Source organism: Vulpes lagopus, chromosome 2 (genome assembly GCF_018345385.1).
Source record: "Vulpes lagopus strain Blue_001 chromosome 2, ASM1834538v1, whole genome shotgun sequence".
NCBI classification, from domain to species: Eukaryota; Metazoa; Chordata; class Mammalia; order Carnivora; family Canidae; genus Vulpes; species Vulpes lagopus.
Window position 1 is genome coordinate 144,972,491 of NC_054825.1, and position 18,661 is coordinate 144,991,151.

An 18,661-nucleotide genomic window follows, 5' to 3' on the forward strand; every position below is an offset into this window, starting at 1 on the left:
ATCTGATTCCCTTTATCTTGGGTAAAGACAGAGAGATCCCCCCTCTCCCCAGGAAGTAATTTCTTAGTGTAAATTCCAGGCATGACCACACTGGACAGACACCACTGAATGGAGACCAGATGGCTTCTTTGGAATGTAGAGATCCCCACCCCTCCCCCATCACCTGGGCTTACCTTACTCAGCCTCATATTTACAAATTCCAAATTGATTTACCCAAATTTGCCCCCACACCACACACCTTACTACTTAGGCTCTCACTTCTGTCCAGATCACTGTCCCGTTCAGTAGAACCAAGGTACCATTCTCTAAACAAATGATTCCCAAGATTCCATGCTTTCTCATGAGAATTTCTGGGGGTTGGGTCTTGGCATCAGTGTTTCTGAGGCCCGGTCAAAATTGGTAACCACCAACTTGAATTGCAGACTACAGTTTAACACTATTTTTTTTTCTTCTTCTTAAGATTTTATTTATTCATGAGAGACACAGGCAGAGGGAGAAGCAGGCTCCCTACGGGGAGCCCGATGCGGAACTCGATCCCAGGACCCCAGGATCATGCCCTGAGCCAAAGGTAGATGCTCAACCACTGAGCTACCCAGGTGTCCAACACTTAATTCTTGACTGTTTTGTTTTCTCCTTGTCTTGTTCGAATTAGCCCGTTGTCTCTCTAAATTGCAGGCAGCCTACTGAAGGCCCAGTGTTGTATCCTTGTCTGGTATCACAGCCTGTCACACAAAGTGGATGCCCAGTACGTGTTCATTATGTGTAAATCTCTATCCTGCTGTTGGCCTGCTATGGTTACCTTGAGTTGGCCATCTGCTTTCTTCCTCATCAGCACGAGTTAGTTTTATTCCTCAGAGTACCCCTGAGAAAACATGGTTTCTTGGACATGGAGTCCTCTACAGAAATGGGAGATAAGAATCACAAGTGTGGGAACATCTGGGTGGCTCAGTGGTTGAGTGTCTGCCTTTGGCTCAGGTCGTGATCCTGGGGTCCTGGGATCGACCCACGTTGGGCTCCCTGCAGGGAGCCTGCTTCTGCCTCATGAATAAATAAATAACATCTTTAAAAAAAAAAAAAGGAATCACAAGCATGGTGCATTTGTTGCCTTAGTAGGTCAGAGCCCACTAGCCATTCAGGGTTGACCATTGGCAGACTGTGAGTTAGAGAGTTGGCTGTAGCACCCCTTCTTCACCTTACCTGGGCTGGTCTTCCCTGTGCTTTCCCACAGTGTTTCAGCCCTACAAGAGCCCTCGCTGGCCACCCACCCTGGTCAGGCATCTCCCGTGACCCATCTCTGCTTCCACCCACGTCGTGGTAGCCTCAGTCTTGTTCTCCAGGGCTGGCCAATTAAGTCAGACTAGACTGCTAATTGATGATGATGGCAGCGTTCACCACCCCCTTCAAGTAACATTTGCCTCTTCTTGACGTCCTCTGTTCCAGAGACCGATTAGAGAGTATTTCGAAGCAGGAAGGCATTTGAACACTAACTCTTCTTAGAAACCAGCCACTCTCCTGCCAAGAAGGAAATAATGCCCAAACCCTGGGAAGTGAGGGCTCGACACTAACACCTCCCCGATCATGTGCACTTTTGAGCTCCTTTTTTTTCTTTCTTTCTTTCTTTAATTTTGAGAAAGATCACATAATGAGGGTGGAGAGGCGTCCTGCCTTTGCCTCCTCCCTGTCCTCCCTCCCTCCTGCCTTGCCTTGAAACCAGTATCAGCCTTCATGGATTTTTTTTTTTTTTTTACTGTTGCTAGGAAACTATTGACCAAGGTCAAGCGCACATGCTAATTCATTAAGACTTGTTAGCATCTTGTCCTGTTGACCTTGCAGTTGTATAGTCAAGCTTAACAAGGGCAAGTGGAAGGACTGGTGCGCTACTGAGGCTACTGAGGGAGTCTGTTTTTTGAAGCGTTCCTCGTATGGTTCCTCGTATGGTATTTTGAACTGAGAGGTTCCCTCTTGCCAATCCTCACCTCCTCGGGGAGTTCTGGGCAGTGATAGTTTTCCAGGATCTGAATAGCAAGGGATGGAGCTGAAATGGGATCCAAAGTCAAGTAGACAGACTTTAGGATGAATTTATGTTCTTCGATGGTCTGATTCCCCCCCCAAGTGGATCAGTCCCTCACTGGAAGAAAGGAGGGTTGATGGGAAGGAATTGGGGGTGGGGGTGGCGGAACACCACTGTATTGAAATAGTTAGCTCTATTCTGTCCCCATTTGTGGCCCGGAAAGGACTAGACTCGAAGCCTTATCTCAGAGTGTCCTCCTGACCTGTGGAAGAGTATACATCCCAGTGCTGGCTGTTAAAAACCAGCTTTGTTCTTGTATATGTTCAATAAAGGGCTGGCGGACCCCAAAGGTCAGCATCCCAGAAACTTACACAGCAGTATAGAAACCTTTGAACAAAGGATCTACTGCCAGGAGAGCAAAACGAGGCCCCAGTAGGTTTCACCAACCAGACCCAGACACCAATAGGAAACTTTCCTCTCAGTGAGTGATGTCAAAGGAATAAATGTGTTCCCAACCATCTGCCATGCAAAGTCCCGTAAAAGGATTGGGTTGAATTCTTACAGTTGTTCCCCTGCTAACCCCTTTGGGTTTAATTAAGCACCAGCTACATGCAGGACATCATCTGTCAATAAGAAATAGGGCCTGGCCACAAAGCTACACTGTTCTCATTTTGTTAGAGAACCAGAATGAGCTGTGACTGCTGGCCCTGGTCACAGACAGAAAGTCTGTCTCATTATTTCTCGTCCGCTCATTCAGTAAATACTTTCAGGTTCCTCCTATGGGTCAGGCACTGTGCAAGACACCAGGGATATAGCAGCAACTGAAATATGGACTCTGCCTGAAACAGACACAGACCCTGCTTGTGTAGAGTGTATGATCTACTCTGGGATTGTCCTCTGATGAGCCTTCAGGCAGACCTCCAAGCCTCCTGAGCTCCTGAGGCTTTCCTCTGAAAACCTCTGGAGCATCTTAGCTAGATCTACGGCTAAATCACAGATTGTCCCAAAGCAGTGACATAAAACAAACCATGGTGATTATCTCACAGTGTCTGTGTCAGGAACCTGGCATGGCTTAGCTGGGCCTCTGCTGCTGGGCCTCTCAGACATGCACTCAAGTGTCACTGGCCTGTGGTAACCTCCAGGCTCTACTGGGGAGAGACCATTCCCAAGGTCATTGCTTATTGCCAGGATTCAGCTCCTCAAGGGATGTGGGACCGAAGGACCCAGTTCCCAGCTGACCACTGGCCAGAGGTATCTTGATCCTTTGCCCCATTGGCAGTGCCCTACAGGGCAGCTTGCCTGAGAAAGCAAGCAAGATTAGAAGGCCATAGAGGCTGGTAGTAAGGCAGATGGATATCACAGTCTTCTATAAGGCAGTCACAGAGTGACAGCCCTACGTAGAGAGGGGATCACACAGGGTCTGAACACCAGGAGACAGGGATCACAGGTCTATCTGAGAAGTCTGCCCACCAGATTTTCTGCCTGTTATGTGCCAGCAAAGAGACAGTGGGCTTCACACATGAGGACACTTTTCTGCCCTCAACTGACCTGAGCAGCCATTCCCACCTCTTCGGCTCCATCTGTTTTGTTGTCTGGCTGAGAATAAGCAGATCTATCATCAATCCTGAAGTACCAACAGAGCGTGAAGCTGAAGTGGTGTGGAAGGGCATGGGTGTGCAGGCCAGCACGCAGGCAAGGCCTGCAGCCATGTCAGAGGAAGCGGGGATTCTTGGGGGGGGGGAGGTGCTATGGAAACCAGGCACTGGAAGGACTATCCTAAAGGAACAAGTGTACCCATATGGATTCTTCAGAAGCAGAGAGGACTTTAACTTTATTCTTGAGGGTCTGCTAATGTCCAAAGAATTTGCTATAAAGACTCTTCATAAGTTAGGGCAGGGGGGCACCTGGGTGGCTCAGTGGTTGAGCATCTCCCTTCGTCTCAGGGCATGATCCTGGGGTCCTGGAATGTAGTCCTGCATTGGGCTCTCCACAGGCTGCTTCTCCCTCTGCTTGTGTCTCTGCATCTCTCTGTGTCTCTCATGAATAAATCAGTAACATCTTTTAAAAATATAATAAGTTAGGGCAGAGCTTTCAACCAGTGTCCTGATGATCCCACTGGACTTTGGGGTTGGGGGTGATCGGTGCCATCAGGCGTGTTGCCTTCCATCCCAGCAGCCTCATCGGGGGCTCTGCATCCTCTCCAGTTGAGCCAGTGTGTTGTATGAACATATCATCTCTCTGTATGTCGTGATGCAGAAAGGCTGAGAGGCACAGAGTTGAAAGGTCTCGTTGGGCTGAGAGACCCACACAGGAGAGATCAGCCCTTGAGTACGGCTCTCCTCCTTGGTGCCCCGACTTCTCTGTCAGGTGCGGATCCGATTCCTGATGCGCCCCATCTCAACCCCCACCTTGCTGCGGGTGGTTTTCCATGGCAGATGTTATCCATTATTGATGAGGTATGAAGAAGGCCATGGTGAATAATTAAGCAGGTCTCAGGTGCTGATTGAACCTTGAAGGGAAGGAAAGAATTCTGAATTCTGCGGTGTCCACAGGACACTAGGTGTAGACACTCTGTAACTTTCCAGAAGGCCCAGCGGATTTCTTCGTGGTTTGTCTGGCTTGGAGTCTCATGTGTGATGGTGGTCCTCTGGTTAATAACCGAACATAATAGAAGCTTTCCACAGCAGCGGTGAAGGTTCTAATGGCTCCAGCCTGCCCGCAGTGATTCATGGATCCAAATCAAAGCCATTCCTGAGAGTGATAATAGAGAGAATGACTTCTCCCAGGAGTTGGGGAAGAGCCCTAAAGTAGGGAAGGTTCAGTCTGGACTTAAGAATCAACACCCAAGGGTTTTCTATATTCTTAATAGTCAACAGAAAGAAGAAAGTGTTTGAGAGACACCCAGTGCTATAGATGAGAGTGGCTCACCCTTTTTTGGAAAGGGCTTTCTCGAATGAGGACCAAGAGCTAGTGGAAATGCATCCCCCTGACCCTGGTGGCAGTCCAACTGCCCACAAGAGTGGGCAGGAATACGAGGACAGGCGAGAGGGAGTGAGGGGGATACTTGTTTCCCACTGTGCCCTGCGGGGTTGTCCTCAGCATAGGAAATTGTCGACTAGCGTGGGCGCAGTTTTCAGCTGTGAATTGTTCATGTCCTTTGTTTCTGTTTTCCACCTTCTGACCCCGTCACCACTCACTCACTAAACAGGTGCACTCAGAGAGAGAGAGACCTGGAAGCATGTGCGATGAAGGGTTTGATGTGAAGGAAGGCTGAAGCCATCTCTTTGGTGAGCCTCTCAGGTGTTCTGCACCTTTCAGTTCTCTTGCACCCATGTCCATCCCCATTGCCATGGCTTGTCCAGAGGTAGATTGGCACTGGGAGGTCTGTCTGTCTCCGGTCATTGGCCCTCTGAGCCACCCTGCCCACCTGTTTATAGGAGCTTCCTCCCGTTCTGTTCCACCTGCATTTGTCTTGACCTTCCTCTCCCAAGGTCCAGCAGATATGATCCAGCTCTTGAGCCCGGTCTGGGAGTACCTGTTGGTTTGGGAGAAACCATGCTGGCCTTGGGGTTTCAAAAAAACCAGCTTGCTTTTTTGTATCTGTGCAGCTAGCCTGCCATATCCCCCCTCACTAGATTGCAGTGCAAGGATGTTGGAAGCACGCAGCAAACATAAAGAGTGGTGAGGGTCGCCCTCCAGCACCCCAGCCCCCAGAGGTGTATAACCCACATGGCCCACCGTGTCCTCTAAACTCATCACACACACCCAGGTGCGTTCTGACACAGGCATGGAGAGAGCCTCCTCTTCCCAGCATCCACCCTTTCCTTGCACATGAGCTGGATGCTTTTTCACAGGTTCTATAAACTGTAGCAGAGTTTGGAGTGTGTGAAAGTTTCTGGTTGCACCTCAGAACCGAGTCTTATTTTCCCCAGAAATAGTAGGCGTTGCTGGCAGGAGGGGTAGGCCGGCCCCTTCTCACAAACATCAGGTGATGCCGCTCCACCAGTGACGCACAACTGCCGACTGCTGGGGGCCCTTCAGGCACCAAGGGGTTAATGCGGATGTGGCTGACACCCTGGGAGGTGGGCACATCTCCCATCTCCCGTTACAAGTTGCATTATTGACTGGGGCATCTAACACCACTGGAAACAATCCGCCAGACGGGATTCAGGTCAGGAGTTAGCCCTCAGCTCACAAGTGGCTGTGCCCGAGCTGGCCTTACTGCCCAGATAGCGCCTGGGAAGATGGAGAATTTTTGGATGTACCAATTTGAGTGTCACGAAGAAGAGGTAGGTGGATCCCAGGGCTTTGAAATAATGTTTGGTTCGCGGCTCTCGGGTTTTCCTCTCCCAGGGCCACCAGACTGTAAATCCTCTGCGCTTCCCACCCCTCCACCTTACTAAACATACCGGCGCAGAGCAGGAGAGGTGAGGAGAGTGGGCATTGCCCAGGGTGGGAGGAAATGTTGTCAGGTTGGCCTGTTGCTTGGAAGTTCAAGATGAGCTGTCGAGAGAGAAGGTCGTTTGATCACGTGGAAAGATGTTGCTCTCTGCTTTCTCTCCATCAGCACTGGGTTCTAATGAACGAGTTACTTTGGGCTCTGTAGCCTCCAGTCCTGTCCTCTTCGCTGTGTCTTTTGCTTCCACTATGCTGATGACAATGAGTGAACTTAAAGTTTTGCACATAAGGAACTGCTTTGCTAGATGAGGTAATGGGCATCACGTACCCTGTGTGGGGCCTGGCACATAGTGAGGCTCCCATAAACGGCTGCTGGGTCGTCCTTAGTAAGTGATGTGTCATTAATAGCAAATGATGTGTTCTTAGCTGCATCTCTTATTATCAACTAAAAGTGATTGTGGTTTGTCCTCTTAAGGAACTCAGGTTTGGAGGTCTGGGAAGGATGGTGCAGGACCCTGGTGGGGAAACTTGTCCCTCATTTGTCCATCACGTAGTGTAATGCATTCCGGACACTTACAGTGAGGCCCTTTGAAAGAGAACACTCAGGTAACCTGTGTTTCCAGATCCGACTTTATCAGCTGGTAAGAGATCTCAATTTACAGCAGTGACTGGTTAATAATTAACTTGGCCTTTTTTTTAATCCTCTGAGATCTGGCTTCAGAAGCTTAGGGTTCTTTTGATAGTAATAAAATAAATTATTTGGGACAGTGAAAGCACCTCTGTTTGAGGAGACTGCTCCAGTCCAGGGCTCTCTGAGGTCCACGGTGGTCCAGATCTTCCCATTACTGTGGCTATAAGTTGGGGACTTGGGGCTGGGAGCACCTCCATCCCCTGTGGGAAAACAGAGTGAAAATGGTTAGAATATTTTAACCGACAGTTATCTCAAAACGTTTCATTGGTATTAATTGAATCCATTATAAATGTGTATATAAAACACCTCATTAGGCGCAGGCTATTATCATTTTAATGACATAATTATGCCCCTACAATGCCTATGCTAACTTTCCTACTTCACCACATTAAGGAAACAGAAATGTGCATTGATAATATAGTTTGAATTGAGAGTGAATAATTATGGATTTCTTAGCCAGTTTCAATTTTCAAAAGCACAGACATATCTTGGAGCAAGAAAAACCTAGTCATATATTTGTTTCTTTTTTATAACTCTAACATGGAATAAGGTTAATTTAAAACAACTTAAATCTGTAAGGAAAACAACATACATTTATTTGAGAAAAGGGATAAAGCTGGATAAAACCAAGATGCATAGTAAAAAACCTATTCAGGGATGCTGGAAATAGAGGAGGCCCACACAGTTCCCGAAACAGCAGTTTACCAAAAGAAGTAGAATGTGTGCCATAGCCTGGCTGCAGGTAACCACACCTTTGAAATTCCATATAGAACCAGAATGTTCAGGCTGGTAAAGAATGGAATGACCAATGGCTTGATTATAGTCTATAGGATATGCAACCTGTGAGAGCACTGTTCTCACTGTGTCCACATTACTGTTCTAATCACATGAGGATGCATTGATTTGCAAGCAGTGTCTGACAGGGTCAGACCGTGACCCTGAGGTAGTGATCTGTACATGGGTACCAATATCCATGTGAGCACATCAGGACAATGCTACATGGGTTCAGGCTGACTGAGTATAAACGTATTTTGTGTTTCCTATGTTCTCTGGTACAAAAAGATTGATGTCCATACATCCTTCCATATGTTCAACACATTTATTGAACTTCTGTTGTATATTTTATGGAGAATGTGTATTAAGCACTTGGAGAAGAAAAAGTTAATGAATCACACATCCTGCCTTCATTGTGCTTATTGAAGTATTGTAGGGGACACCTGGGTGGCTCAGTGGGTGAAGTATCTGCCTTTGGCTCAGGTCAAGGTCTCAGGATCCTGGGATCAAGCCCTGTGTCCTAGGGATCCCCGCTGAGTGGGGAGTCTGCTTCTCTCTCTCCCTCTCCCTCTGCCTCACCCCCTAGTTTGTGTTCTCTCTCTCTCTCTCTCTCTCAAATAAGTAAATAAATCTTTTAAAAGAAAGTATTATGATTAAACTATCCTATAGTATTATATTTCAATAAAAATAAGGGAGAAAATGACATACAGAAGAACAGCACCAATAAAGCACAAGCAGTTCTCAAAGGAGAGGGCTTCTGCTTATCTAAGAGAATAGGAAAGATTTCACAAAAGAAGTAACATTGAAAATGAGCCTTTGCCGACTCGTGGACATGTGTGATTCAGACAAGAGCATGAACAAAGGCATTGCCCCCAAACACTCAGGTTGTATACACAAAGCAGAAGATACCTCAGTTTGGCTTAATGGTAGAGAATAACTGGGAGGGGGGAAATAGTGAAGAAATTAAGGCCAACCTTGGAATGCCTTAAGTGCCAAGGTAAAGAAAGAGTGCCAAGGATTATTTCTTCTTCTTCTTCTTCTTCTTCTTCTTCTTCTTCTTCTTCTTTCTTCTTTCTTCTTTCTTCTTCTTTTTTTTTTTTAAGATTTTGTTTGTCTAGAGAGAGACAGAGCATGCATAAGCAAGAGGAGGGGAGGAGAGAGAAAGAGAGAATCTCAAGCAGACTCCATACTGGGTACAGAGCCTGATGCAGGGCTGGATCTCACAACCCTGAGATCATGACCTGATCTGAAATCAAGAGTCGGACATGTAGTCAACTGAGCCACCCAGGAGCACCTAGGATTTATTCTAAACACAAAGCAGGAACCATTAAAGTTTTTGAATTAAAGAGTGACTTGTGCAGAGCTTGTTAAAATTGTATTTTCAAATGAGAGTCATTTCAGTCCAAAAAAATAAAATGAGAGCCAATAGGAACTTAGGGGAGGGTGTCTGGTTCTCTTAGTCAGTTTGGGCTGCTGCGTAATAAAGATACCATACAGAGACTGGGTGGTTTACACAACAGAAATGTACTTCTCACATTGGAGTCTGGGAAGTCTGAGAGCAGGGTGTCAGCACCGCCACCTTGTGGTGTAGATGCCCTTCCTGGTGCACATGGCCGTCTTGCCATGTTCTCACACAGTGGAGAGCAGAGAGAGGAAGCAGCCTCCCTTATGCCTTTTCTTATAAGGGCACTAATCACATCATGAGAGCTCTACCCTCCTGACCACATTAACTCCCAAAGGCCCCATGGCCTCATACTATCCCACTGGAGGCTAGGGTTTTGATGTATGTAGTTGAGGTAGACACAGTTCACTGGTGAAGAAAGTCCATGAGTACTTCATGCTTGGGTCTCATGTAGTGTGTTGGCTTTTTAAACAACTTTATTCTCAGGTTCTGTGAGTCACTCCACATAGGTGATACTACTAAATAATCCAGTCCCAGATAGATTCGGTAAAACTGTCATTTTTCAAATTAATTTATTTATTTATAGAGTGAGAGAGCGCAGGGGGAAGAGGCAGGCTCTACACCCGGCACGGAGCCTAACATGAGGCTTGATCTCACAACCCTGAGATCATGACCTGAGCCCAAATCAAGCGTTGGACGCTTACCTGACTGAGCCACCCAGGTCACCCTAAAACGATGTCATTTTTAAGGGACTATTTTTTCCTGCCCTTCATTGCAGTGAAATTTGTGTCACTGAGTTTCTTTGGAGGGAAGGACCAACATGTGCCTGAACTTGTCAAGGTTAGCCTGAGCCAGCTGGAGTCTTTAACCAAGGTCTTCACAGTTGAGAATCTTGATGTGTCATGATTGTATGTGAGCTACGTTGTAAATTAACACTTGCATATGCACCTGATTCTCTTTTGTAACTATCACCAGAGGAGCATCACTCTCAGCCCCCATACTGCAAAATGCTGTCTTGAATGGGAGACAGTGAGTGTGCCAGAAATTGTACACGGTCATTTATGCACCTCTCAGCCCTAGCCAGGAATGAGCTATTCTTACCAATATACCAGTAAGAGTCTCGGGGCTTATAAATTAATTTAGAGTCTTTCTAGTATGATTTTTAGAGAGCCTTCTGTGTGCTGTTTAATTTTATCCCTGAGTAAAATTTTTAATAAGGAAGCAAGAAGATGAGATAAGGAAAGCATCCCCATGGGTATGTGTTGTCCTTGTGAACACTCCCCCATGGGGTGAAAGAATTGTTGTTACTGTTGGAATCTTAAGAGACTCGTCAGATGCTGGTGGAATGCTTTGTGCCTACACAGGCGCTGAGCCGGCGCCCCGTGTGCATCGTCACCGATTAATCCTTGCGTCAGCCCCAGGAGGTGGGTAGTAACTGTTTTCCTCAATTCTCAGGAGGATCAGAGAAGATGAGCAACCCAGAGGCAGAGCTGTGAACGGAAGAGCAGATTTCAGATGCTCACCCGCCAGATCCTGGGGCTGGAGACTTGAGCATCTCACTGTCCTGAGACCTTAAGGGCTTTACTTGTTCTGCAATGTTATAAAATGAAAACATCCCCACCCTTTTCAAAGGAGCAATGTAACTTGTAGTCCTGGAATCACATTGCACTTTAGGAAATAGACCCTAGTGTTGGAAAGGCCACATCACGCTGGGTGTGAAGACCAGATTCTGTATCTTGGGAATTGACTCAGTTTTTATTTCCACTGACTAACAGGCTTTGCCCCAGGGCCTCCCAAGTCCTCAGCACTGTGACAGGAATGGCATCTGGGTTAGCTCCACTGGATGGTTCCATGACCACCCCTTGCAGGTCACCTCTCCTCCCTGGTGCTCGTGGGCTCCCACTCACACCTGTTAGGGCAACTGTCACGTCTCATTTTAATCATGCGGGCAGGGCTGTTCTAAGGGATCCTGCAGAAGTGTACCTCCTCAAATTAATCCACTTAAAACGAGGACCAAAAATTCAAAGTATGGAGAGGAGGGTGGGGAATTGGTTAGAACCTTATCTTCAAAAACAATATTAAAAATTATAAACATAAGCTTAATTGTTTTACCTTTTGGCTAATAACATAGTTTATAAGTTCACCTATATGTGAATTCTTAAAACAGAGAAGTATTGATTTGAGGAGTCGTAACTTCTTTCAGAAAGAACTGTCACATCATACACTAGAATAGCCTTCTTCAGTTCACACTGTGACTTCTGCAGCCTCATCAGAAGGGGTCCTTCCAATCAGGAGGAGGACGGTTTGAGCAAAAACATTGGAGGGCTGATGCAATTTTCTCAAGGGCCTCTCTTCATTGATTTTATATTCTAATCACACTTGTTCGAAGCACCTCTACTATCATCATTCTTTCTATTGCATCGTCTGTCAATTCTTTCTATTGCATAACTGTCAACTGGTGTAACTCCACCAACTCTTCAATTATCTGTGGCTGCATCAAGCAGTCCTCCCAACTGGGCCTACATCACCTTTCTAAAATCCTGCTTTCTCTTTATTTCTGCAATATTTGCACTTGTACTCTGCAACGCATTTGCAGGTTTCTGGTTTTCCATTTCGTTTCTGGCCTTGAAACACCAGATGGTCCTCAGTGGTCAAAGAGAGCAGCTGACAGAGAAGTGGTCCTGAGAGATGCTGGGGTTTGAAATGGTAGGACTGTCAAGGTGGACACTAGCATCGTGAGAGGTCAGCTCAGTAGTGACTGGTTTTGTGTCATCGTGACTTCTCCTCAAGGACTCAGTGGCCACCACTTTTACAGAACACCCTGCGTTTGTTTGTATGTCTGTCCTCCCTGCTAAGCCAGGGGCTCCTGGGGCTCAGGCAGGGAGTCTGGGCCTCCTCAGATGCTGTCAGAATTTCTATGGTAAATAAATGAGTGAACAATCCTGGTGGAACTACCCTTTTTATGTCTTTTGGCCAACATTTCTCCAGGAGTCTTTCAAGATATCTGTACATCTCTTCAGATCACTGCTTAGGCCTTTCTGAAAGCAACACTGTTCATTTGGAAAGAGCCAGTAATTTGGCTTTAATTTGGGCTATTCTCACTGTCATCTGGTCAGCTTTTCCAGGATGGAATCTTCTCTTCATGCAGATGTCAGGGGTGAAAGGACTAAGGAAAGGGAAGAGGGGGAAGTGATAACTCATCCTCTCCATCCTTTAGATCTTCATTTCAGCTGTGGAAATTGTTACTGAGTGCCCAGATAGAGCTTCTCCACTGAGGGACAACAGGCCAACGACTCACCAAGAAAACCCCACTTTCTGGGCGGAGACTAGGCACTGGCTGCTTGTCATCAAGTGCAGCTCCAGTGCCTTGTCCTTGCCCCCCAGCTCATCTCCTGCTTCCTGGCAGAGCTATGCTGCTCCAGCTCCCTGCCTCTGTTTACAGAACCTTCCTCCTTCTCTCCATCCCATCCTGCTCCATAAATACTAGTCTTCAGGGTTCAGTGGAAGCATCACCTTCCCCATAGAGCATTGCTGACATACCTCTTCCCGCCTGCAGAACTACTCCTCCCCCCCCCCTGCATCCCACATATGGATGCATATCCCTGCCACCTGCCATAGCCCTGTGTCCACATGCCTGCCTACTCCCATCATCTGGAAGGGGAGATAGGACGAGACCACAGCATGTCTTTCCTCTTTATTTCTTGGCCCAATATTAAGAGCTGAGGTAGTCACTGAAATGTCTGTTAAAGGAATAAATGAATGATAGGTATTTCTGCCCTGCAAGTATGGCCTAAAAGTCCTTTGAGCTGTTTGCTTCACCTCTACCACCAGCAGTACAGCATTTGCCCCAGGAGAGGTTCAACTGAAAATAAAATGAGTGATTGGCTTTCCCTCTGGATGCTTTGGCATCTTGAGGCTATCTCCCACCTCACAACAGGACGATCCATCTCTTGTCCTGCCGTTAAAGAGCTGACATCTTAACAGCTGAGGACTCTACTCTGTGGAGCCCCAGAGCTTAGGCAGTAAAATATAGACCATAGTTGTGGAGAATTTGCTAGAACACAGTCTTCAGAGGACAGGCAGCTTAAGAAGACCTCCTGTAATTAACCAGACCAGGGACTGGTTAATGACTGCATCATCTTTGGACATTTTAGATGCCTCCTTCTCGCCACCCTGTGTGTCACCTGAGGAATTTCCAAGCGTACATTCGCTTCCTGTCCTTAGTCTCATTTGCTTAAAATTGAATATCCAGCCAGTGATCCAGCAGGCATGGGACCTCAGCCAGAGAAATACATGGTAATCACTTAATGTTTGTATCATTTTATTGGTTAGACTTGGCCTCCAGTACATTCTTTGAAGGTAGGATGCGTTCTCTAATTTCTGGTTTTCTCTCCACTTTTGAGAATATAGCAGAGCAGATGCTGGAGAAGAGGGACAAAGGGCCATTAAAGCAGACATTGGAGAGGATTCGATACTAAGAACTTTGTTTAGGCACCTGGTGTCTGCTCTGAAGAGGTTTGTCCACCTTGACGTTGTCGGGAGTGGTAGGCCTCCACCAGACAGGGTCCCCTCTCACGTGGAGACAGCTTTCAGCTTCCAAAGAGCTTTGCTGAAGCTCAGGTTAGATCTTTACAGGCAAAGACCCTGTTCTCTGATTCAAAATGTAGATTGAACATTGCACACATAGAGTGTGCGATCAGAAAAGGGCTTACCACTGACCACGAGACACTAACGAAAGAGATCAGTGGTTGATCTGCCTTTCACAGGCTGGGAAACACGGTAAAGCCAGAGACGACACTGATACCATTTATTCAGCAAAGATTTACTGGGCGCTTACTGTTGGCAAGATCCACTGCCAGGCACTTGGATCCCAAGCTGATTAAGATGAGATCCTGTCCAAGAGTTCCAGGGGGAGGGGAGATACACACGTAAACAGATCATTACAAAACCTAATACAAGCCATGAGGGTAGAACAGTACTGTGAATAGAGTCTGAGAAAGCTTCAGCAAGTTGCACTGTTTTCGAAGTTAGCACTGAAGGTGAGAAAGAATGCGGGAGAACTCTCTAGATGGAGGTCATCAGCTGTACATGCAAATAGAAGGAAAAATGAATGAGCTTCATGCGCATGCAGAATGCTAAAGCATAGAGAGCACTGAGGGCACGTGGCCCCGGATGAAGGCAGTGTGCGTCTCTCTTCTCCAGGCTCCCTGGCGGGCACCCAGCACTGCTCACTTAGCCTCACTGTGGGGTCTGACCTACCTCTTCCACATCACGACCTGCTGGCTGGATAACCCGCCTTCTCACATCATCTGGAGAGATGAGCTGATGTTTACAGTGTTGGAGAGAATCAATTTTTAGAAGATTTGCAACAGAAAATGGTCAGATAAGGAAATAGGAACTTTGGAACACTTTTGAAGGTTTTTTTTTCTTTTCTTTTTTTTACATGGCCCTCAAGTCAAACAATTAAAGAAAAAAAAACAGCTGTCCTAGCTTCCCTGGGACCAGACCCTTAAAATCTTTTTGACACAGAAAATTACTTGGGGAAAGATAGATGTAAAATATCTTGAGGAAGCTCTTCAAATTTGAAAAACTAGGAAAATTCAAAGGCACTGAAATCTCATGGGACTTCATTAAATTAATTTTGAGTAGTCCAAACAAAGCTAACTCAGCCAGTACCCCCCAGCTCTCTTGAGTGCCAAATAAAAAATTCTGTGTGTGATTTTTTTTAAGGCATAAGGGGTTGGGTAGCACCTGAGTGGCTCAGGGTTGAGCATCTGCCTTCGGCTCAGGTCGTGATCCTGGGGTCTGGCATTGAGTCTTGCATTGGGTTCCCCACAGGGAGCCTGCTTCTCCTTCTGCCTATCTCTGTGTCTCTCATGAATAAATAAGGTCTTAAATAAAATAAAGTCTTTTTAAAAATAATAAAGGCATGCAGGGCTGTTTTGTTGCATCCAGGGGCTGTGGGGCTTGGTGGGGGGGAGTCCTTTATATCTGCTCTTATCCCTGCACCCATCATCTTGGCTTTTCTGTGGAGGGGCCAATTTCTGCATGTGAATGATTAAGAAGCTCATTGGTCCTCACCTCCCTGCCCAGGATCAGATCTGTGGGTTCATGGAAAACAATTCCAGGCCCAACAGGATTAGGTTGGGACCATACAACATCTAAAGTGAGTAAAACTGCATGTCACTACCTCATCGTTCAGTCCATTTGGCACTTTGTTTCCCGTGTGTAATTCGGACTTTCTGAAAAGATTTATTGTTTTATGATTTCACATACTGCTCACTGAAGCCCCATTGTATATTAATGTGCCCCCACCCCCACTCAGCACGACTAACTTCATGGAACATCCTACCTTTCCATGCAGAGGTGCTCTGCTGAAGTTTCTACCTCAGCCTCCCCACGGGGACCACCTGCAAGGCCTCAGAAACAGATTCAGGGGGCACCTGGGTAGCTCAGCGGTTGAGCATCTGCCTTAGGCTCGAGTCGTGATCCCAGAGGTCCTAGGATTGAGTCTTATGTCAGGTTCCCTGCGAGGAGCCTGCTTCTCCCTCTGCCTGTGTCTCTGCCTCTCTCTGTGTGTCTCTCATGAATAAATAAATTCTATTAAAAAAAAAAAGAAAGAAAACAGATTCATCAATTACCAGTGTTACTCTTCCTTTGCCCAGGACGGAGCTCCCCTCACGTCACCACACTTGCTCAGAGAACAGACCCTTACTGCAGGTTGTTTGGGGCCTTCCATCAGACTTCACTGCACACTCTTGCTCTCGGGACCATCCCTACAGAGTGCTTAAGCATCCCTGTGGCTCGCCTAAAGATGCCCTTCATCTTCAGGATTTCAGGAGCATCCAGAAATGTTTGGGTAGCAACTTGGTAGGGTTTCCTGCATCCTGCTGAGTCCCACCCATCCTCTGCCTGCTCACTTGCTTTGGCCACTCAGCAGCGGGTATTTACAGGGCCCGTGTGCCATGTCGGGCTTGGTCTGGGTCTTCCTGCTCTCTTGCAGCCAGGCCTGCCTGGGCCACCTCCGGAGGTGGGAACACACCCGATGGGTATTCCTCTCACCCTTATCTTCAAACATATCATTGAATAAGGTACTTTTGAACTGTTTCAAGAGCAGCCATGGTCAGATTGTTTGGATGTTAGAATGTCTCTGAAGTTTCAGTGGCCTGTGTATTAAATCAGGAAAAATACTTGAAATCTAGACTAGAGAAATACAGGTGGTGTGGTTTCTGGTCATCAATCCCAGCTACCTCTCTGAAAATACCTGTTTCCATTTTTACGTTCCCATTCAGGTCATCTCAGGCAGGTGATTTCATAAGACAGTTAGCACCCAGAGTCTTTGTCAATGAGAAAAAATTTTCAAACCACACACCTGTGTGATCCCCTTCACTTTATTCATTCAGGGCTTTAAGTTTGATACTCAGCTTTTGCTATATTTAAACTCTTGGCCTAAGGAGGAAAAGAACAGCTGAGCTTCCAAGGATTCCTTTGAAAACATGGTGGGAATTTAAAAGAAAACTTGAAAAACCCAGGACTTTCCTGTGCTGTTGGTGGCTCCTCTTGCAAGGAAGTTTTCTTACCATAGAAGCGTCTTGTTCAGTTGTATTGGGCTTTCTCCTCTCGCGCCTGCCCTACCCCTGCCCCTGCCCCTACCCCTCCACGCTACCTCATTCCTGCTCCCACCCCTGCCACCTGTTTACGAGCCCTCAGACACTCACTGTGTCCTTCCCTTGCTGTGTTCCAGTCTCCATCTCCTGGCAGCTCCTCCCCCCTGGGTGCAGAGTCTTCAAGCACACCCCTCCACCCCAGCGACCCCGCGGAGGCCTCCTCAAATAAAGAGGTAGGGTGCCGTTTTGTTTCAGAAGCCACCTGCTTATGTTGTTTTTTTTGTTCTCCTCCTGGCGGCAGCTTTCTTCCACTTCCCACTCAAATCCCCCACACTCCCCACCACCACTACCACCTGGGGAGAGAAATTCTAATTTTTCCTCTCGAGCATGGAGTTCAATGACTGAAGCCACGCTGTCCCGTCTGACGGCCACTGGCCACAGGTGTCGACTTTGATTAATACATATAATGGAAATTCACACGAGCCACAGTCCAGGTGCTCAGTAGCCACATGTTACTAGTGGCTGTTGTATTGGACAGGGGAGATGACAAGAGCATTTCCAGTCTTTCCAGAAAATTCTGGACAGTGCTGGAAATTGAATATTAACTCTTGTGTGGCAACATCCTTTCTCATGGCATTACAAGCCTCTGACATGAAGTTGCCGTGTGTTTTGGGAAACGGGCTGGTGTCTTAAATATCCATTCATTTCAGGCCCAAGTGAAATATCTTTCATGACACCAGGGCAACCACTTGTCCTGGTTTACTGGGGGTGGTTCCAGTTCACTCCTATTGTGCAAACAGTACACTTAGAGAACATCCCTTCTAGAGGGGTGCTGTCCCAGAGAACTTAGCTGCAGTGATGAAAATGTTCTGCTTCTGTGCTGTCCTATATGGTGGTCACCAGCCACACATGCCTCACAATCTGGAAATGTGGCTAGTGGGCTTGAGGAACTGAATTTTGCATTTTATTCCATTTTAATTAGATAGTCCTGTATGGCTAAGGACTACTAAACAGTGCAGCCCTGAGGTGTCCCTCTTGGACAATAAGTCATATGGTCACTCTACTAATGGAGGCCAGACTGAACCCCAGCAGAGAACATTTAAATGAGAAAATGCTGCTTGCTCCTGCTGAGGTTTCTGGGGCTGTAAGAGGACAGGTGTTCTTCCCACAGGGGAGCCATTGCCTTCTCCCACACTGCTGTCCTTTTACCCCCAGCCGAATGCCACCCACCACGTATTTATGAACCAGTGCCAGGCATAATGTGGCATGTGCCATAGTCTACATGTGGGTTCAGCTAAGTCTAAATATAGAGGCTGCCTAATAAATGCTGAGGGTGTGTGTGAAAGAGGTAAACTTTGTAACAACAACAATTGTCTCATTTCTTTTGGTAATAGTATTGCATCAAATGCGGCAGAAGAAAGCAATCTGCATTTTACCCTGAGTGACAGATGACTTCTGAAGGGAGTCTTCATTAAAACATACCCTTAAAGTATCATTGAATACACGTACATTTGCCATTGAGTATTCATGCAGGGGGAAGTATATTTTTTAATAATCTGTTTATATTAAACCAAACAAACATACAGATACAGAGTCCTTCCCTGAAGTGACACCAACATTGGAATTTAAATTTGACAGATACTTTGTCCTCCTCTGGTCTTGTCCTCAGACCCTAGGTCATGGGAACAGGAGTAACAAGGTCGCTGCCTCGGCTGACCCCAGATCCCACAGCTTTGCCTCATACTTTATCCAGAGCACAGGGATCGGTGAGAACCAAA

The 18,661-nt window shown here is 46.7% G+C and overlaps 1 protein-coding gene across 2 annotated transcripts in view; it reads left to right on the forward strand.

Moving 5' to 3' along the window:
- Positions 1-18,661, forward strand: part of APBA1 (amyloid beta precursor protein binding family A member 1) — a 198,089-nt gene that overhangs the window by 141,729 nt on the left and 37,699 nt on the right. For both annotated transcript variants that reach the window (XM_041744021.1, XM_041744022.1), the window contains exon 3: positions 17,021-17,116. In XM_041744021.1, coding sequence (XP_041599955.1) covers positions 17,021-17,116 — 96 coding nt within the window. The remainder of the gene's footprint in view (positions 1-17,020; positions 17,117-18,661) is intronic.